General features: G+C 41.2%; 1 protein-coding gene across 2 annotated transcripts in view; it reads right to left on the bottom strand.

Moving 5' to 3' along the window:
• Positions 1-15,573: 15,573 nt before the first annotated feature.
• The window catches only part of Crot (carnitine O-octanoyltransferase), a 40,564-nt gene continuing 34,442 nt past the window's right edge, over positions 15,574-21,695 (bottom strand). For both annotated transcript variants that reach the window (XM_017795441.2, XM_008822482.3), the window contains exons 15-18: positions 21,175-21,253; positions 20,991-21,084; positions 20,743-20,862; positions 15,574-16,441 (exon numbers count right to left, since the gene is read on the bottom strand). In XM_017795441.2, the coding sequence (XP_017650930.1) occupies positions 16,321-16,441; positions 20,743-20,862; positions 20,991-21,084; positions 21,175-21,253 (414 nt within the window). In that variant the 3' untranslated portion in view covers positions 15,574-16,320. The remainder of the gene's footprint in view (positions 16,442-20,742; positions 20,863-20,990; positions 21,085-21,174; positions 21,254-21,695) is intronic.

Here is a 21,695-nt window from a genome sequence, read left to right as displayed (position 1 = left end):
CTTGTATCTGAAGTGGGAGGGCCGATCCCATCTCCAGAGTCAGTGTCTTAGTGAGCTCAAACAGCATGTGACAATTTACCAATATAATTAGTACAAAAAGGCATTTGTTCTTCTTTAGCCTAAAAGTTTTTAAAATTGTTTATCCATATATTATTTTTAAACTAAGGCAAGACTGTTAACTTGCATGGTGAATTTCTTTGAAGAGGGCTGTCAGTCTGGATTGGAAAAAACTTAACTATTTGCTGGTAGTAGCTTGGAGGGAGAAAAGGCTAAAAGGAGAAAAGGTGTGAGCCCTGAATCAGCGAATGGACACAGCGGTGTCCCATGGCATGTGCCCCTGGAGGGGGGTTGAAAAGGCTATGACCAGCGCTGCACACGTGTGCCCTCAGTGCGAGTCAGCTGCCACCCGGGTGCACGCGGCATGAAGTCCTGTCCCCAAAGGGAAGCCTGAGGGGGTGCAAAGGACTACAGGAGAAAGCCCTCCATGTGGGGCCGTCCTCTGATGAGCCCCTTTCCCAAGAAAAAGTTACAGGAAAAAAAAAAAGGCTTTAAAAGTATTTTTCCCGTTTGTATGGTGCAAGCCATCTTAAATTCTTTAAGTGCTCCATGGCCACCTGCCTGCTTTAAATCCTTTGTTTTTGTTTACATTATGGGGCACTTGGAGCTGGAGTGCCTTTTAAATTCTCACCTAACTGGCTTAGCTTGAGCTTGAGCACCCCGGGGGGTGAGATAACAAAACAGATTAAGGAAGTTTGTTATTTTAGAAGTTGAATTCAAAGCTTGTATAAAAATCCCTTAGAACTCTGGGGATTTTGTTTCTAGGGGTATTGTTCAAGATAGAAAAGGAAAGGGGGGTGAAACGCTGATTCCTAGGGGAACATGCCTGGGATCAAACCTCAGGGGGTAGCGCAAGACAGCCTGCAAATTTAAGAGATCCAGTGACCACTCTAAGAGCAATTAACTGGTCCTTGTGTTACTGGGTTTTTGCATTAGAAAGATATATAGATAGGGGGTCTTGTCTGCACCTGTGCGGGCAGTTGGGGTCCGTTAGAGGGCTAAGAGCCTTTGGCTAACATCAGGGGGTATCCCTGATCAGAAAGCCTCAATTTCTCCTTCGCCTTTAAAGGTCCCATGAGAAGACCCAGACCGAAAATAAAAGGAGAAAAAAGAGGAGAGACTGCCAATCCTCAAGGGTGGGATGGCTTAAGGCAAAGTTGCTGCTACCCTCTTGGAGAGAGGGGATAGGAAAAAGAGGAAAGACTGCTGATCCTCAAGGGTGGGATGGCTTAAGGCAAAGCTGCTGCTACCCTCTTAGAGAGAGGGGATAGGAAAAAGAGAGACTGCTGATCTGTTTTTTTGGGCAATTTTCTTTCCAGTGTCTGGTTTCTCCACATTTAAAACATTTTGAGTTGGGTTGGGTCGCAACCACAAAGACTTGGCCAAGGGAGGAGGCCTGGTATGTGGCAGTCCCAATGTCATGGGTGGCCACAATCCATTTGTTGTAATGTTCATTTTTAGTCCCTGGCATGCTTCTCTGTGCTCAGGAGTCATCCCTTCCCAGACAAGGTTGTTTAAAAGCATTGCTTTGGCTGTAGGGTCTGTTATTTTTCTATCTAAACTGGCCTGCACTCTTAGTATAAAGTCTGTGAAGGTTTCAGTTGGTTTCTGCTTTAGGAAGGTTAATGAGGAGGTCTCTCCAGGCCCTGTGGACAAGGGAGTTAGGCAGTCCCAGGCCTGTAGTGCACATAAGTGGACCTGTTCAAGACAGCCAGCATGAATCAGAGCCTGCTAGATTCCTGTGGAATAATTGCCCTGAATGAAAAGCTGGCCATAATACCAATCTATGAATCCAGGCGGTGGATCTTGCCCTTGTTGTGGTCTTAGTTGTTGATTATGTATGTCATTTCTTTTAACCTGCATCAGGCATTCATCTCGGTACTGTTTTTATGAAATTGGGTTCCCCAGAGTTTGATGAATATATGTTTATGATTGTAATATCTCCTTGGTCAAGTGTTCCTTTGATCAGAATAAAGTGGCCCTCTTTATGTATTCTGATTAGTTTTAGTTTGAAATCCATTTTGTCAAATATTAGAATTGCAATTCCTGCTTTTTGCTTAGCACCATTTGCTTGGAATATTTTTCTCCATCTTTTCGACCTTAAGGTAGTGCCTGTCCTTGAAAGTGAGATGGGCTTCTTGCAGACAGCAAAGATTGGTTTTGTTTCTTTATCCATTCAACTAGTCTGTGTGATTTGACTGGGGAGTTCAGTCCATTGATATTTAAAGTTATTAATGAAAGATGTGTATTGAGTCCTCTTGTTTTGCTTTCTATTCGCATTCTTGGTGTAAGTGTACGTTTCCACTATTATACCTTCAATAAGTTCCTTTCTGCTCTTTGTATTGCTTCAAGAACTCTCTGAGGTTGGTTTTGTGGACATGAATTCTTTCAGCCTATTTAGGTCATGGAAGACTCTTCTTTCCCCTTGGACTACAATACACATTTTGGCTTGGTAAAGTAATCTTGGTCGGCATCCATGGTCATTTAGAATTGGGAATACTTTGGTCCAGTCTCTTCTGGCTTTCATAGTTTGAATCGAAAAGTCAGCTGTAATTCTGATAGGTTTCCCTTTATATGAGACTTGTTTTTCTTTTACAACTTTCAGGATTCTCTCTTCATTCTGTACATTTAGTGTTTCTACTATGATGTGCCATGAAGAGTTCTATTTGGTGTTCTATGTGCTTCTTGTATTTTTATCTGCATGTCTTTCTTTAATTTTGGGAAATTTTCTTCTACAGTCCTGTAAAGGTGTGGTCCATACCATTATCCGGAGATTTTTCTTCTTCCTCTGTGCCTACAATGAGTAAGTTTGGTCTTTTTATGGTGTCACACAATCTCTGTGTATTCCATTCTTGTGTTTTCTTAAATTTTTCATAATCTTAGCTGGAGTGGTCTAATTCATCCACTTTATCTTCCAGTCTTGATATTCTGTTTTCCATTTAATTCATCCTATTGGTGAAGTTTTCTGCTATTGTTTCTAATTGGCTTACTGAGTGTTTCATTTCCTTCTTCATTTCAGTCCGAGTAGTCTTCGATACTTCTAACTTTTCTGAATTCATTCAGAAGTTTATCCCTCTTTTCCTTCAGTTCCTTGATTTCTTTGGGTGTTCTTTAAATTCACTGAATTATTTTATTGTGTTTATAGTTATTCTTTTGAGTTTCATGTCCTGCATTATCTCTGGGGGGGGTTCTCAATGTAGTTCTCATTGTACTCCTCTAGAGGACTATTGGTATTTGATGGGGATATGTTATCTTGATTTTTCATGTTATTATTTTTCCTCTATGATTCTGACATGTGAATTTCTTTTGTAGTTTCTGATTCTTGTGTGAGACTCAAGCCTTCAAGTTTAGGTCTGCTTCTTTTTGTAAATTTCATGTGCCTTTGTGGTTTACTTTTTGGGCATGAAAAACTAGTTCCTCTAAGCTTCCAGTTCTCTCTTTTGATTTTATATTGGAGTGGCCAGATTGCTTTTGTCTTCAGGACTTCCCACAGAGGCCTAAGTCAGATGAGGATCAGACGCTCTCAGGGTTTCTCCTAAAGTCTGGATCCCTCCAGGAAAGATTTTGGCCTCAGGAATTTGGGGGTTGGACTGGCCTGGGAGCAGGGCCCAGGGAAGATGCTGGTCTAGGGCAGCTGGTGGCCATGCCACCCAGAGATGCAAAGGAAGATGGGGGCAGGAAGCAGCCCCAAGTGCTCCTGGGGACTGCACTGAGGAGCTGGGTTGGTCTGGATGCACAGGATCAGGAAGCAATGGTGGTTCCCCAGGTGTCTGGGGTGCCAAGACAAGGAATGGGATAGGACCCAGCCTAGGAGGAGAGACCTGTGGAGGAGATGGGAGGGTGAATGAGGCTGGGTGAGTTAAGGCCCAGAGGGCATGATTGACTTACCCCTGAGAGAGAGGCCTGGGGGTCAGAGAGAGGCCTGCAGGTCCTGCAGGCCCAGGGAAGCAGAGGGAAGTGAGGGCGGGGCCAGGCCCAGAAGCAGTGCTCCTGGGGACCCAAGAAGGAACTGAGTTGGTCTAGATGCAGAGGATCAGGAAGCAGTGGTGGTTCCCCAGGTGTCTGGGGCACCAAGACAAGGAATGGGACAGGACCCAGGCTAAGAGGAGAGACTGGTGGGGGAGATGGGAGGGTGAGTGAGGCTGGGGGACTTAAGGCGCAGAGGGCAGGATTGACTTACCTCTTACCTCTTAGAGAGAGGCCTGCAGGTCGTGCAGGCCCAGGGAAGCAGAGGGAGGCGAGCGGTCTCTGTGTATTCTCATAATTCCTAAAATTTCTTTTGTGATCAACTTTAGTTTACTTTGTAATCAGAAACCATACAGGACTTAAATTATTTTTGTGGCCTAAAATATGGTCAATTCTTGAGGAAGTTCCATATGCTGATGTTCTAGTTAGCTTTCTACTGATGGGATAAAACACTGTCCAGAACCAACTTGGGGAGGAAAGGGATTATTTCAACTTCAACTTATAGTTAATCATGGAGGGGCACCAAGGCAGGAGCACAGAACAGGAACTTGTAGCACAGACCATACCTACTGGCTTGCTCCCCTTGCTTGTTCTCAGCCTGCTTTCTTATACAACATATACAGGACCAACTGCTCAGGGACGGCACTGCCCACAGTAGGCTTGTTGCAGGAAAGATATGGCAGGACACCTGGAGTGTACAGGAAGCAGGTATTTTATTTAGGCTGCAGCCTGGTCCCTGGATCCTGAAGGAAAGTATCACATATCTTTTATACCATAGGCATTGAGTTACACTGAGAAGGAAACTTATATATTGATTGGCTATCAGTACAGTCTCAAAATTAGACAAATTATTACAAATTTAGAAAGAAAACGAATGTTTTTAAAAATCCCTGTCTGGAAGCCATTGCAGAAGTCTTCATTTGAGATGAACAGAATTGAAGTTTTGTGAGGACACAAGGCAAGTGGTTCTAGTTGTCAGTGCTCTAACCACAGACTTGTCAGCTGAATTTTGCTGACAGACACAGAGAGAAAACAAAGATTAAACTCTAATTTTCCTTAAATATTCCATCAGACTGTATATAAGACTGGTCCCTCCCACCTCACTCAACAATCAAGAAAATGCCCCACAGACAGCCAAGAGCCAATCCAATGTAGGAAATTCCTCAGTTGAGATTCCCTCTACCCAGGTGTGTCAGGTTGACAACTGAAGCTATCCAACACAGCTGATAAAGTAATAAATATATATTGCAACCATTGGGTAGAAGATTCTATAAATGTTTGTTAGATCCATTTAATCTGGAATGTAGTTTAACTCTTTTTTTTTCCCAGTCTGGATGAACAGTTGATCAATGAAAGTGAGGTATTGAAGTCTCCTTTACTATTATGTTGGAGCCTATTCTTTCCGTTTTGGTCTAATGGGTTTTATGAAATTTGAACTTCCATTAGATATGATAGAATGTGTAACTTGCAAGAGAGCTGTATGCTTCCTTAAAGGAAGCCATAAAGACATAAATTCCTCAAAGTAGCCAAATGGCCCAAATTGGAGTCTTGGCCTTTGATCAGGCCTTATCAAATTGTCCCTTCCCTGGCTGACAGAGACTTATTAACTCCTGCTGTGCCAGAGCCTACTCTGGAGGCCAGGCCTTATCAACTGATCACTACAGAAATGGTTTGCAGAGTCAACCTGCTGTGCCTGCTCATACTGAGAAAAAAGCCTCAGGAAGGAGACCCTCAAGTATGTGAGGACACTGACACCTGACACTGAGCAAATTCCTACAGCTGCATTCTGCAGATTCCCTATATAAATCCAAATTGCTCTGCTTGGCTTTGCTGATGTCTGTATCCATGGACAGCACCAGCCCTTTGCTATGTTCTCCTGAATTAAAGAAGACATATTCCTTGCCTGCAGCAGGTCTGGCTCTGGTTCTTATTTCTTAACTTGAAACTCCTTCCTTTTTCTGCTCTCCTAAAATCTAACAAGATATATATAGATTTGTAATTATTAAATTTTCTTACTGAATTGATTTCTTCTAATATAGTAACTTTGTCTCTTTTTTAATTTAAAATATTTTATTTTTTTAAATGTTTTATTATTATTTTTATGTGTGTGTATTGCCTCATGTAAGTGCACCCATGTCGTGCAATGCCAGCAGAGGACAGAAGAGGCCGTCAGATCCTATATTTATTATTTTTATTTTATGTGTATGTATGTAAATGCATGTATGTAAGGGCGCCTGTATCCTGCAATGCCTGCGGAGGTCAGAAGAGGGAATCAGATTCCCTGGAACTAGAGTTAAACAGTTCTTAGTCACCATGTGGGTACTGGGAACCAAACCTGGGTACTTGGCAAGAGGACCTTCTCTCCATCTCTCCATCTCTCCAGTACCATCTCTTCTTACAAGGCTTTTTCTTTATTTATGTGTGAAAATTTCATACAATGCATTTTGATCATATTCATCTCCAGTTCCAACCTCTCCAAGATTGACCCCTATTTTTTGGGTCCTCCAACTTTGGATTCTCCCAACTTTAGATCCTCCTTTTTAAAATTTAATAACCCATTAACTCCAATTTCTGCTGTGCTTATACTTCTGGTGTGGGGCCATCCACTGGAGCATGGTCAACCTACCAGGAGCTACGCCATTAAAGAAAATCAACTCTCCCACAGAAGCCATCAGCTGTCCATAGCTCCTCAATTAGGGATGGGGGTTCACACTAATACAGTGTATATTTTTTAAAGTCTGTCCTTCCTGGTGAAAATATAGCTGTTTCCAGCACTTGGGAGGTAGAGGTAGGCGGATCTCTCTGAGTTCGAGGCCAGCCTGGTCTCCATTAGTGAATCCAGGCCAGCTGCGGCTACAGGGAGACCTTGTCTCAAAAAGAAAAAAAAAAAAATTCAGTTTACTTAAGGTTTCCATGTATTTAGAATATCATTTTCTGTCTTTGCTCTTTAAGTCTCTGTGTGTGTATGTTTACTAGTGGATTTCTATTAAGCAGGGTGTGGTTTTATTTATTTTTTTTCTTTTATACTTTTAATCCATTTTGCCAATTTGTGCCTTTTAATTGGAGACTTTCCTTCATTTACATTCAGGGATATTGCTACTGATAGGTGGGAACTTATTCCTTTCCTTTTCCTGTAGTTGTTTGAACACTCTGTTCTTTTCTTCCTCTACTATTTATTTTCATATTTGATGATTTAGTGTTTTGAAAGAATTTGGTTCTTCTTTCTCTTTTGCACATTTACTCTTCTACTGGGATTTCTACTTTCTTGTGTTTCAGGAAGGTAGGTATCATTCAGTTCTGGTTGCAGAAGGCTTTAAATATTTTTTGTAAAGTTGCTCTGGTGGTCATGAATTCCCTATTTTTAAAATTATGTTGGAAAACTTTATTTCTCCTTCACACCCTATATACCCTTATTGGGCTACTATAGCTTAGTGCATGCTAGGCAAGTGCTCTACCACTGAGCCACTCCATTCCCTCCTGGCCTATAGGGATTCTGCCGAGAAGCATTAACATAGTGGGGATACCAATACATTGACAATCAAATTTCAGAATTATTTTTTGTCTTATACTTTTGACAATTTCAATATAATATGCACTGATTGAAGATCTTTTCTGGACATGTCTACTGGGCTTTCTGTAAGTCTCGTACATAAACATTCATATGTTTCCTAAGATTGGGAATATTTTCTGATTATTTCACTGATTAGAATTTCTATGCCATTAAATTTTATTCTCCTCACCTTTGAGTATTCAAAAAAATGTAGATATTTATTATTGTCTTGAATCTATCAACTCTTCTCCCTTCCTTCCCTCCCTCCCTTTTAACCTCTCTCCCTCTCTTCCCGGAATACTTCAAAGGACCTGTTTTCAAGGTCAGACATTGTTTCTTCTACTTGTTGTCTGTGGAAGCTTTCAAGTGTACTTTTTTTTTTTTTTTTTTTTGTCTTTTTGAAACAGGGTTTCCTTGTATCCCCATCTGGCCTGGAACTCACTATGTAGACCAGGCTGGTGTTGAACTCACAGAGATCTGCCTGCCTCTGCCTCCAAAGTGCTGGTACTACAGGCATGTGCCACCAAGCCCAGCTTTCAAGTGTACTTTTTTGTGGGAAGCGAGCATGGCCAAGCCAGCCAAAGATGGCACCCTGGCTGGCTGCCAAACCTCGTGCTGTTTACTTCTACTCTTGGCTGATTGCCAAGGCTCGTGAATCTCGCTTGTTTACTCCAACTCCCTGAAGTATGGTGAGCCCGAACAGGTGCTGCCTGCCTGATGATCTTGCTACGTGGCCAATGAGCTGCACTCTGCCTTCCCGCTGCACGTGTGTGTGCCCTGATTGGTCCTGGCTGGGGGAGGGCTGTTGAAAACGCTATATAAAGAGCTGATGTGTGTAATAAGAGACTTTTTACATGGATGCTAGGGATTCAAATCATTCCCCGCCTCCCAAAAAAGAACAGTTTCCTCATGCTTGTATGCCAGTCACCCTACTGACTGACCCATCTTCTCAACCCCATGTCCACTATTCTTAAACTAAGCCTGGCTCGACTCAACATCATGAGAAATAATCATCATTAAAGCCTATCATGCTTATTTCATAACAGGCAATGTTCTACAACCTCCCGCTCTTTTTTTTTTTTTTTTTTTTTTTTTTTTTCAAAATTTCTGTTTGCTGAATTTCTCACACATATTGTGTTGTCTTCCTGATTTCATATAACTTTATCTGTATTCTCTCAGAGCTTGACCATTTAATAACATTTCCTTAATTTGCTTATTTGTGCATATGTGTACATGCAGATGGTATGCATGTTTATATGCAATGATTAAACTGGTGCATTCCATCCTGGGAGGCTTATTAAGACTCAGGAAGTAAACAAAAAAGTCTCAGGAAGCTCCTAAAACTTAGAAGATTCACAGGGCCCCTCCCCAAGGTGATATAAATAGAAACTATTTTTATGGAGAAAGGACTCTCCAACCAGTTGAGCTGCCTGCAAGTCATTCAGGGAGCTCTAGGGACACAGCTTTCCTGAGCCCTCTCCAATGGCTGGATGGGCTTTTCAGTGGTACAATTGCTTCTGTAATAACCCTTTACCCAGACTCTTGTAAATAACCCCAATAATCTCATTGGGATACCAGACTTGGGTGGAATTGGTCTGTCATTGGTGCCCTATCTAGAATAAATAGACATTTGTTCACATCTCTCCAGGAAGTCACCACACAGGACATTACAGGGTCATGGAGTAGGTGGTTGTCTAGGGGATCTGTTAAGTTCATTCTGTGGGACAAACACTTGAATTTATAGGAAAGGCAGAAGGCCAAAGGGTGGAGAAAGTGAAAGTAATAAGTGGGGGGAGGGAAACAGGAAAGGGATGGGGACACAGACCAGACATACCAAGAAAGTGAGAGTAATGGGTAAGGGGAGGAGGCAGCCCCACTGGGGGAACTGCAGAAGGTGCAGAAGGGGTTAGCTGGAGGAATGAAACTGACTAGCTAGAGGGGGCACCATTGGAGGAACCACAGGAGAGGCTAGCCAGAAAATGAGTGATAGCAGGGGTGGGTTTGTTTAGAGACTTGGAGAGGAGAGGGCAGGGGAGAGGACAGGAGGGAAAAGAGAGAGAGGGAGAGAGAGAGACAGAGACAGAGAAAGAGACAGAGAGAGAGAGGGAGGCAGAGATCTTAAGTCCTCCCTTTCTCTGAATCTGTCCCCTTCTTCCTCTTCCTAATTGGTGCCACCTGGTGTACCTCCCTTGTGGACTTTTTCTCCAGCTGTGATAACCATTAGCACTTGCAACAACTGCAAAGTGCTCCACAATAAGCAGCAGCCAGAGGAGCAAGAAGCATCCCCAACCACCTTAAAGAAGTAGGTCCCTGCTTTCACAGTTGGCCTAAGTTCCCCAAACTCTCCCTCAATGAGGGCAGAGGTCAACTTTTGATATTCTTCAGAAGAAGTAAACCTTGATTTTTTATTTTATTTTATTTTTTGACAGGGTCTCTCTTGCCTGGAACTCACAAACAGGCTAGGCTGTCAGACCAGAGAGCTCAAGAGATCTGTCTCTCTCTCCAGCTCTGGGATTACAAACGTATGGGTGCTGTGGATTGAATTCAGGTCCTTATGCTGTAATGGCCCCCAAATGGAGTCCCCCAAAATTGTAATGGCCAAAGTAACTTCATTTTGTACATAGCAGCCACTTTAAGCTTCAAAACTAGAGAGATGGCCAGTTCAAGGTCAGGTCTGAACTTTCCCTTAGAAGAGTGTTTTTCTTTGAAGTAGCTGACTACTGAAAGGAGAGTGTCACCACCAGACACTGCAGCTGTGCTTCTTGCCTAGCCAAGAGAACTAAGCAAAACAATATCCTGTCTTTTTTGATAAAATGCTAAAATAATAATAATCAGAAACTTCCTTACTGTCAAGGTCTCTACACATCTGTTAAGAAAAGGACTAACAGCCTGGCATGGTGGCACATGCCTTTAATCCCAGCACTTCGGAGACAGAGGCAGGTAGATTTCTGCGAGATCGAGGTCAGTCTGGTCTACATAGTGAGTTCCAGGCCAGCTGAGGCTACAGGGAGACCCTGTCTCAAAAACAAAATAAAACAAAAAAGAAGGAAAAGGACTAACAAATGCTTATTTGGGCTTCTGTAGCTTGCTTATCCTGCTAACTTGGGCCATCCTGACCCTACTCAGGACCACCTGGTATTACTTATGTGTGAAGAAATTCTTGCAGTTTTTGCCTTTCTAAACTGGTTCTGCCTCCCCTCCAGGTGGTGTGTTTGAATCTGACTGAGACCACGGATGGCTATAGTCCTAATAAACCTCGATAATTAGAATTTAAATTGGGTCTGGTGGTCTTTTCCCAGTTATAGGATGAAGCACTTCACTATCTTCTTGGCCTCCCATTCCTTTAAATTCTCTGCCAGGTATTTTTGTCTGTATTAATTCCATGAGTCTTTTGCTAGGGTTATTTTCTGCTGGAGGCATTCTTCCTTATTTTCCACATTGCTTTTTTTTTAAAAAAATATATTTGTTATTTTTATTTTACGGGTATGAGTGTATTGCCTGCGTGTGTGTAAGTGCACCTGTGTTGTGCAATATGGGAGGAGGTGAGATGGTGTCAGGTCCCCTGGAACAGGAGTTACAGGCGGTTGTTAGCCATCATGTGGGTGGGAATCAAACCTGGGTCCTCTGCAAGAGCAGTCAGTGCTCTTCATCGCTGAGCCATCTCTCCAGCGCCTATTTTCCACATTGCTTATGCAGCTGTTTTAAGATTTGTGTATTTGGTAGATCAAGTAGATCTACTTTTATAAAATGCCCTTCTTACTCCTGAGGATGTGTATTGGGATATCAATTTTTATGCCATGTTAGCTTTACTTATGGGGGGGGCACCACCTAGAATTATTTCATGTAACTTCTTTAGCTATAACTAATGATTTTGGGGCACAGTGTACACTTTGGAGTTGGAGAGACCCATCTTCTCTTCAGGTTATTAAAAGTGGCTATACTCTTAGTTCAGGGAAGTGTGGTGCAGGTTTTGGCTGTGAGGTGCTTAATTTGTGTGTTACAATGAAGTAGTGGGCTCTACATAACAATGAGGGGCTTTCTCTAGCACAGTTGATGCCATCTCTGATACTATCAAGGGCCATTGGTACTGGAAGCCTTAGCAATGGTAGGGGCCTAACTAGTAAGTGACACAGATCCAGGACCTAAGTGGGAAGAGGCGGTGACAAGAAACAAAGCTTATGGTGCTTGTCCCCAGTCCTGACAAGTTGTTAAAGTGGAAGGTGGGGAGGCAGCAGAACTGTGTAGGTAGCAGGAGAGACCACAGGCTCAAGTAGTTGAATACTTGGTGCCCAGTTGGTTTGGAGTGATTATGGAACCTTTGGATGTGGCCTTGATGGAAGTACATATCACTGGAAGTACATCACTTTGAGGATTTGTAGCCTTGCCCCACCTCCAGTTCACTGTCTCTGCTTCCTATGTGAGGTTGAGATGTGAGCTCTCAGTTTCCTGCTCTGGCCACCTGCTGCCATTGCCTCCCCACATTGTGGATTCTCCTTCTGGAACTGTGAGCCAAAATATGCTCTTCTGTAAGAGCTCTTGGTTACAGTGTTTTATCACAGCAACAAAATGTAACTAATACAGGGTTCCTCTCTGGAAGTGGCAGTACATGCCCAGGAGCAGGATTGTGGCAGAACCTGGAGCAAAACTCCACTCAGCCCTCTTTGGGTATGCATGTTGATAGGGCAATGGTTGGAGCTGGGGCTTCTCTACGGCTTGACTCTTCCAGCTGTTAATGAACCCTGAGACAAGGGGACACTTGGAGCCACAGAATTGCTTAAGGCCCTTTCATCACACCCCTGTGAGCAGAAAAACAGTGGAATCCACCATGCTACCCTGCCCTGTCAGTTACAGATACATGAGGTGGAGGACAGGGTGGCAACAGCAGCAGCAGCAGCAAAACTGTGATGTTCTCCACTCCTTTGGTGGTAGTGCCCTCCCAGGAGTGAGGCCCTGGCTATTGTTGGGCAGAACTGCTTTGTGAACACCCTCCTCTGTATAGCCATACACACACACACACAACACACACACTGGTCAGGGTAGCAGCTGCACTTACAGACTTTCTCAATGTTCCCTCAGCAGAAACATGTGGACCAGGCAATAGCTGGGAGCACAGTGTCCTCCCAGTCCTGTAATAGGTACCTGAGCCCAATGGTGAGGGGCAGCAGGACATCTTTCAGTCCTGTCACTGGCCAATTCCAAAAACTGTTGAACATGTGCTTGGTCTCAGATGGCAAATGCCAAACCTCCCAGTTTGTAAGTTCTGCACGCTTGAACTCCCATGCCTTATAGGGTAGGATATTCAACATACTCAACCGGTTTGTCATTCTGCTGAACCAGCTTAGAATCACATAGGTAGCTAACCTCCAAGCCAGTAATGAAGTTTCAGAGATGGTAGTATATGAGGGGTTCTGACCTCTAGATCAGTCAAAACTCAAATAGTTCACTTCTAAAGCTGGCTCCTGTCTGTAGCATCCTGAGTGTACACTGTAGGATGATGTGAAATCCCTTTCCAAAGCAAGGCTACTGTGGTGGTTTGAAGGAGAAATGTCCCCCAGTAGGCTGGATGCTGTTTGCATGTTTAGGAGGTATGGCCTTGCTGGAGGAAGCACATCACTGGGGAGGGGTCCAGCTTTTAGAGTTCACAGCTGTGCTCCACTTCCAGTGGTTTTCTGCAAGTGGCTGAAGATGTGAGCACTCAGCATTCTGCTCTGGCCATCTCTGCCGGCATGCCATGTCTCTCTGCGATGATGGACTCTTATCCCTCTGGAACCATAAACCCAAATAAATTCTTCCTTCTGTAAGTTGCCTTGGTCATTGTGTTTCATTGCAGCAACAGAAAACTAATACCACTACTGTGGAGATTTCAGGTTACTTATCCAGCCAGACTGCAAACCTGTGGAACCTTACAGTAATTAGGATGGCAGGCACCCACATTGATGTTTGCTGGGAAACTTACTCTTCCTCTGAAGATGCCCACACCCACCGGAGGTGATTTTTATTGTGCCTGTTGTCCTGGGTCTCTATTTCTGAAAAACTATTTTTCTTTCTTACTGATTCCAGAGTTCTCACACTCATCTTAAAAATGCAGCTATGCTGGGCGTGGTGGCACACGCCTGTAGTCCCAGCACTTGAGAGGCAGAGGCAGGTGGGTCTCTGTGAGTTCAAGGCCAGCCTGGCCTACATAGTGAGTTCTGGGGCTACAGGGAGACCCTGCTTCAAAAAGACCAAAAAAAAAAAAAGCATATACACTTGTTTCTTTTGTCCTCCAAAAGTGGGGGAGGTGGTATGTGTGAAGCACCTCCATTCAGTCATCTTGTATTTCCTCTCTGATGGTTTTTTAAAATCAGTGTATTCCCAGGTTTACCATCCAAACAGAAAAGAAAATTAACTTTGTAGGTACACTTTTAATACAGAAAGCAACAAAAAAGCCATTTCATTTAAAAAAATTTAAATGTGCATATTCTTAGTATAATTTCAAGCAAGGTCTTGCTATGTAGCTTGGTAACCTGAAACTTGCTATGTACACCAGGCTGGCATTGAAATTTAAGGGATCCTCACATGTGTGAGTCCCTGCCAACCCTAGTTCTGGGATTACAAGTGTCTGTCACCATGTCTGACCCCAGGTGATTTTTAACTTCAGTCAAGTTAAGGAAACATGTTAAGGCCTGACTGGAAGGGCTTTCCTGCAGGGCTACTGCTCCACAATACCAACTCAGTAGCTATTACTTAAAACTAATCAATTGATTGTAAGTGCTCTAGCAGTCTAGTTTTCAAAACTGCATGGAAAAGAATGCTCAAATTTCATCTTCTAGTGTAATGATACAATTGTGAAAGATAACAGATGGCACAGGAGCCAACTCCAAATGTCACAAAAGAGAAAACAGTCCTCATGCTTCTCCAAATTGACCCTGACTCACTATAAAGGGTTTACATGCCAGTTGTTACAAGATATAATGATAACAGTAACTGTCTTTGTCAAACTCAAAGCATGTGGAAATATTTTAAAAGGGAGCTGTACAAAATCAGTATACTATGTTGTTCTTATCGAAAAGGGATACTTTGGGCTGGAGAGATGGCTCAGTGATAAGAGCAGTGGCTGTTCTTGCAGAGGACTAGGTTCAGTTCCCAGTACCCATATGGCAGCTAACAACTGTCCATAAATACAGTTCCAGGGGATTCAATACCCTCTTCCGACCTCCACAGGTATTGCACGACATAGTGTACTTACATATATGCAGGCAATACACTCTTACACATAAAAGTAATAAATAAAATATTTTTTATAAAGGGATACTTTAGCTGGGCGTGATGGTGTATGTCTTTAGTCCCAGCATTTGGGAGGTAGAGGCAGTGGATCTCTGTGAGTTCGAGGCCAAGCTGGTCTGCACAGTGAGTTCGAGGCCAGGCTGGTCTGCATAGTGAGTCTGAGGCCAGCTGGTGCTACAGAGAGACCCTGTCGCAAAAAGACCAAACAAACAAACAAACAAAAAGGGGAATACTTTAACCTCATTCCTTGAATATGAACTTCCCTTTCTAACTTTCCTTTCCAATTGTGCCTTAATAAAAAGAGTGCAGAAGTGATGCTATGTGACCACAGAGCCCAGGCATAAGAAACTTTGCCATTGTCCCCTTCATCCATCAGAACATTCTACTGCCAAATAAAGACACCTGGTCTTGAATACTGAATTATGAGAGACTTCATGAGGAACCAACGTCCTAGTCACCAAGAATCCAGGAAGCCATTTCAGACCTTTCATCCTCAGTCACAGTTGTCTGATGACTTCAGTTATATAAGTGACTTTATCACCAGCAGAATAACTGTGTACCTTAGCACAATCAATAGACAAATTCATGAGATAGGGTTTGTTGTTGTAAGACAGTAGGTTTGGGGTGGTTTATCACACAATATTTTAGCTGATATCAGATGCAAAGAAGGCAAATACGGATAATCTTTTTTTAAAGACAAAAGAAGCAGTATGATTTTGAATGTTTTATTTTCTGATAATAGGAACTACAAAATTTAACAGTAAGGAAAAAAAAACTGTAAAATCCTGAGAATTTGATTCATCATTTAACCCTTTAAAAGTTATTAACTGTAACAATTAGGTTCAAATGTAAGTGACTAATTTTTATATTCATAAAATGAATTATAACTTATTATAATGAGGAGTTTTGTTAGGATTTTTTTCTGTGTTAGAGAGTGTAAATTTCTTATTATAACCTATTTTTTGTCTGTTCAAAGAAACTATTTTGGATTACTACTGAACTGTAGTGGTTTCCCCATCAAACCTAATAGGCTGCATCCCTGTGCTGAGTGTGGAAGGCACTGATTTTGGAGAAATTAGCATCTAACCATGTACTTTATACCCTTTGGCAATTAGAAAATGTTAAAGTGCTTGAAAAATGGACTCTACAACTATGTTCACAGAGGACTTACATCCCACACATGTACCAACAAAGATATTTAAACATTAGAGTAGGATTTGCATTGTTAAAATGTAGATTTGCATTGTCGAGGCTTATATTATATTAAACATTGCACAGATCTATATTCACTATGTCTTAATTTGCATTGCCGCTGCTCCACAGGAAGTTAAAAACATTCCACCGTCTGTGGTAGGATAAACTTAGAGAGCATGATTCTACAATCTCTACATGAACAAGTTTCCTTTAAATCAATACTCCTTCCCATCACATCACCAGCCTACTCTCAGTACCTAGTTAATGATTGGTTTGGTGCTGAGTCTCTAAAGATGAGCCATGTTCATCAGCTGTATCATATCATGGAAAGCCTGGAAAGTCATCTGAACTAGTTTTTCTGCATCAGTCTCTGGACATGATTTCCAGGCTGTACACGCCACCACAAACCTGTGAAGGACACATAACAGAATAATCATTATGCCATAGGTTCCAGATTGTGATGCTAGATATTCCATCTGGCTGTGAATTCTTGGATGTTAGGTATACATAACCTGACACAACTGAAGACAGAGCCACAGTTATGGATAATGCTAAGGAACCCCTAAATCACTCGATTATAAAGGGCCTGAGGAAAAAAGGAACAAAAACATAAGAGCACAAGAGGTTTCTGGAGCAAGAGTGAATGTTCAAACCAAAGCAAGCAAACAAATAAAACCCTTCTTCCTAAAAGTTGTTGATGAAGTGCATTAGATGAATGAATTCATGCTATTCTTTGTAATAAAAGTTGTATTGTTTTTCTAAGAAGAGTATAGCACTTGACAAGCATTTAAAAATTTTTTATTTTATATTTTTATTTTATGTGTATGTGTGTATTGCCTGCATGTAGGTAAGTGCACCCGTGTCGTGCAGTGCCCGCGGAGGACAGAAGAGGCTGTTGGATCCCCTGGGACTGGAGTTACAGGTAGTTATTAGCTGCCATGTGGGATGAGCATTTTAAAGAGAAAAGGAAAGAAAAAACAGGGACAGGCAAGAGATTGAGAAAGTAATTTCTAGAAGGAACAGACAGAAGGTCTCTTACGAGCAAGTCTTGCCTTCCACCATCTCCCACTGGATCCCCCTGATGGAGCACTTCCAGATCTAGCAAATGAGAAAATGGGACTCTGGGAAGCTGAAATAATCAGGAGAGAACCTGGTATCTGGCTGGCTCCAGTTGAAAACCTGCTTCCTAACTTTCATGGGACTAGTCCTCAAAGATTTTATGAAGTGTATGAATAAAGCTCAGAATTAAAATACTTAAAGGTTCTGGACAGTCATGCAATTTTTATATCACTGAAAAGAATAGCAAAGTATGTCTTCAATATGGACTTAAAAAGATGAAGCAAAAAGAAATAAAAGCATGTCCTCTCCCTCTGTCCTGGTATCTAATGATGAACTTTTTTTTTTTTTAAACCCAGGGCCTTTTATATGGTAGGCAGTTACTCTACTATTGAGCGACACTCTCAAGACAAAACGGTTTTTGAATGGTTTATATTTGCTAAAAGATATATACAAATCTTGAAGTTGTGCCTTATTTTTACCTAATGACCCATGAGCAACAGGAGAAAATTTCCAGCTATACTGTAAACAAAATTCTTAGTAACTCACAAAAGGAACATAAATACCAATAAAGAATGAAAAAAATTTCACTTCATAAGTAAAGAATTGAAGTTAATATTACTTTTCTCTACCAAGCTAGTAAAATACTTTATAAACTAGAGTTAGAAACTGTGATAAAATGAGAAAAAGTATATTATACTTATAGCATATATGCTATTTTTTTTTTTTTTTGGTCTTTTTGAGACAGGGTCTCCCTGTAGCCCCAGCTGTCCTGGAACTCACTATGTAGACCAGGCTGGCCTTGAACTCAGAGATCTGCCTGCCTCTGCCTCCCGAGTGCTGGGATTAAAGGCGTGTGCCACCACGCCTGGCTATATATATATATATATGCTATTTTTTAAGAATGGGAAAACAAGAAAGTAGTCAAATTATGTAAATTTATCTCAGGGAAGACTACAAATTATTCCTTACTAAACATGTTACGTCCTCTATATGGAAGTAAAATTATTCAACACTTAAAATACAACAAAACATAGTTAATGAAAGTTGCTTAAAATCAATGAAAATGAAATCCCAAAAGGACACAAGGGGATCCCTGCATATATTTCAAGAAGAAGAAAACTGCTGGGCATGGTGGCACACACCTTTAGTCCCAGCACTGGAGAGGCAGAGGCAGGCCTATCTTTGTGAAGTTGAGGCCAACCTGGTTTACATAGTGAGTCCCAGGCCAGCTGGGGCTATAGGGAAATATTGTCTCAAAAAAAAGTGAAAGAAAGAAGGAAAAGAAAAGAATGGGGGGGAGGGAGAAAACTAGGTGGAGATCCTAATTGTGCCTGCCTTGACGATGTATGTGTAGTTGACTAGAGTAAAAGAGTAACTGAGTCATAGAAGACAGAGTCAGAACAGCAAGCAAGAGCTCAATCATACAAGCTGTCATAGGAGGACTTTGGACTTTACTATGAGCGAAAGGGAAAGTCCCTGGAAAGTTTTGAAGAATGACATCACCTGAGTTATATTTTTTGTTTGTTATTGCTTATATTTTATTATATTTTAGTATGAGTATGTGTGTGTGGGGTGGTCTCACATGGACCACAGTATGCATGTGATAGTCAGAGGACACACTATGGAGTTGGTTCTCTTTGCACCATGTGGGTTCCAGGGTCATCAGGCTTGACAGCAAGCACCTTTACACTGAGCCATCTTATTAGCCCAAGTTATATATACATATATATATATAATATTTTATTTGTTATTTTTATTTTATGTATATGTGTGTATTGCCTGTGTGTAGGTAAGTACACCTGTGTCGTGCAATGCCTGCAGAGGACAGAAGTGGGTGTTGGATCCCCTGGAGCTGGTGTTATGGACAGTTGTTAGCTGCTGTGTGGGTGCTGGGATTCGAACCCAGGTCTTCTGTAAGAACAGCCATTGTTCCTAACTGTTGTTGAGCCATCTCTCCAGCCCCCAAGTTATATTTTTAAAAGGAACAACATAGCTTTGGTGTAGAGTGGTTCATAGGGAAGGACACGTAATGAGCAAGCAGAGAATACAGGAACCTGTTGTAGCTAAGTGAAAAAAGATGGTGGCTTAGCTTAGATATTAGTGCTAGTGAGGGGAAGCAATAGTCAGATTCTGGAGAGCTGTTTCTTGTTTACACATGCAATCGATTCCTCCTCATTTTTAACAACTCACTTTTATTATCATTGTTTAGAGAAGGTCCCTTGACCCACTGCACCTCCCTATCAGTTAAGCAAGTTGATGTAATAATGGAGATTATTTTCCGCATAGTATTCATCACCATTTAAACTTACCTTATTTATCTGTTTGCTTTTTTATATCTCCAAGTAGAAAAGAAAATCTATAATCTATCTTTTGTCCTTAGCATCCAAAACGTGACATACTGTTAAGGTCTCACTAGATATTTCCTGAATAAGTGAATGGATGTTCTTTTCCAGTAGCATTAAAAGTAATTTTCTAGGGGCTGGAGAGGTGGCTCAGCGTTTAAGAGCACTGGCTGCTTTTGCAGAGGACCTGGGTTCAATTCCCAGTACCCACATGGTGGCTAACAACCATATGTAACTCCAGCTCCAGGGGATCTGATGCCCTCTTCTGATCTCCACAGGAACTGCACAACACAGGTACACTTAGACACATGCAGGCAATATACTCATAAAATAAAAATAAAAATAGTAGTTTTCTGAAGAAAGTGACCTGAAATACATGTGGCCTGAACTCAGCTCAGTGCATATAACACAGAACCTCTTCTTGTTAGGGAATATGCTCAAATGCTTATTCTTTGTGGATTATTGTTTTGGCCCTCTATTTTTTTTTTTTTTTTGAGACAGGGTCTTACTGTAGCCCCAGCTGGCCTGGAACTCACAGAGATCCACCTGCCTCTGCCTCTACTGGGATTAAAGGCATGCACCACCACACCTGGCCTAATTCTTTTTTTAAATGAAAAACATTAAGATTCATGTAACTTTTATCATTTGTCTTTAATTTGTACATTGATGTGCACAATGCATCCTACAGGAATACACAATCAAAGGGCTTAGAGGCCAACATCAGCAAGCACCACTGGTGTAACTAACTATGCACAAATCAGAAGAGGAAAGCAGGAAATAAATTTAAAAAATAGTGTAAAATCTTACCAAAAAGGAAAGCATAAAAAAATATATTGGAAGCTGGGTATGGTCGTGCATACCTATTGGAAACTAAAATTTACTATGTCTAATACCATCTAGTTCTCTGCATTCCAGCTGATGTGCCTCCAAACTCCTATCCTGTCTACAGTGCAGACCTGTGGAGATGGAGGGCAATCTGTTTACAAATTTTAACTTACCAAAAAATATTTGTATAGGCCAAATATGTTAAAGAATATACTGACTTCAAAAATAAAGATCACTGAAACAAACTGATACAGTGTTCTGCATTAATTAAAAAAAAAAAACCCCTCAAGACTGATTTCATAAATATCTCAAAAGCAGATATCTCAAAAAATACACATTAAATGCCTAGGTAGCAAGAAGTAGTTACTTATGTAGCATATCACAGATAACATAGGTAAAATTATAGACTAGGAAAAAGTACCCCAATAATAAATGTACTATTGATTCTTACTCTACCCGGTAAGAGTAAAAGAGTAGGCTCACTTGTCATCTCTGATGTGGTAGAAAAATCCATATCCATTGTGTATCATAGGAACCACGACTCCCTGGACTCGTAAATAACCAACCAGGCTTGTTGAGAGAACGAAGTTTCCACCTCCTCCACTGTGTGGCACACAAAAAAGGATGTTTTACTAGATCTGCAAATGCTTGCATTATTTCTGAAGCATTTTTAATATTCAGAGAAAGAAGGAACAGATTGGTGGAGGTTATAAAGCTTTACATTACACTACCTTCTGGAGAAAAGTGGGTCTGTAAAGAGTTCTGGAATAGGAAGGCCTTCCTCTTTTGCTATGAGTAAAAGACCTAAAAGGTGACGATCAAATCCTGCAATGAAATCCCAAACTTGAGATCAGAAAAAATTTCTAATAGAAGAGATTAAAAAAAGAAAAGTTAGAATAATTCAAACTTCAGTACCTTTTCCATTTGAACAATCTTTCATCATTTTATTATGTTTTGCAAAAGCTTGCAACATCTTTTGCTGCCGCTCAAGAAACTGTGTTAAAAATGAGAACACTAAATGAAATAAATCAAGCTTAATAAATAACAAACTATATAAAACCCAAATAACAACAAAAGAAATCTAAGCTCATTATAATTAGGATTTGGGTAATGAGGAGAAAAAAAAAAAGATTTCTAAGTAGAATTGTGACACGTACTTCTGCCTCTCAATTCTATTGCCTTCCCTTCCCTAAAAGCTCTGATTTTGTTTTTTCTTTCCTGCAACAGGAAAACAGGAACATATAACCAGTGCTGACAATTACTTTGAGACATCTGTAAACAATTTGTAAACAATTACTTTGAGACATTAATAAACAAAATCCAACAATTTCAAACTAAGTTATAACTACAAAAAATAATTTTTTTGAAAAATAACACACACATAATCATTCTATCCAAACTAAAAAAAAAAAAAAACAAACAAACAAAAACCAAAT

The sequence above is a fragment of the Nannospalax galili genome, unplaced genomic scaffold (genome assembly GCF_000622305.1).
Source record: "Nannospalax galili isolate Female #2095 unplaced genomic scaffold, S.galili_v1.0 scaffold85, whole genome shotgun sequence".
NCBI lineage: Eukaryota > Metazoa > Chordata > Mammalia > Rodentia > Spalacidae > Nannospalax > Nannospalax galili.
The sequence above is the reverse complement of the archived record's forward strand: the minus strand, read 5'-3'. Positions and strand labels throughout refer to the sequence as shown.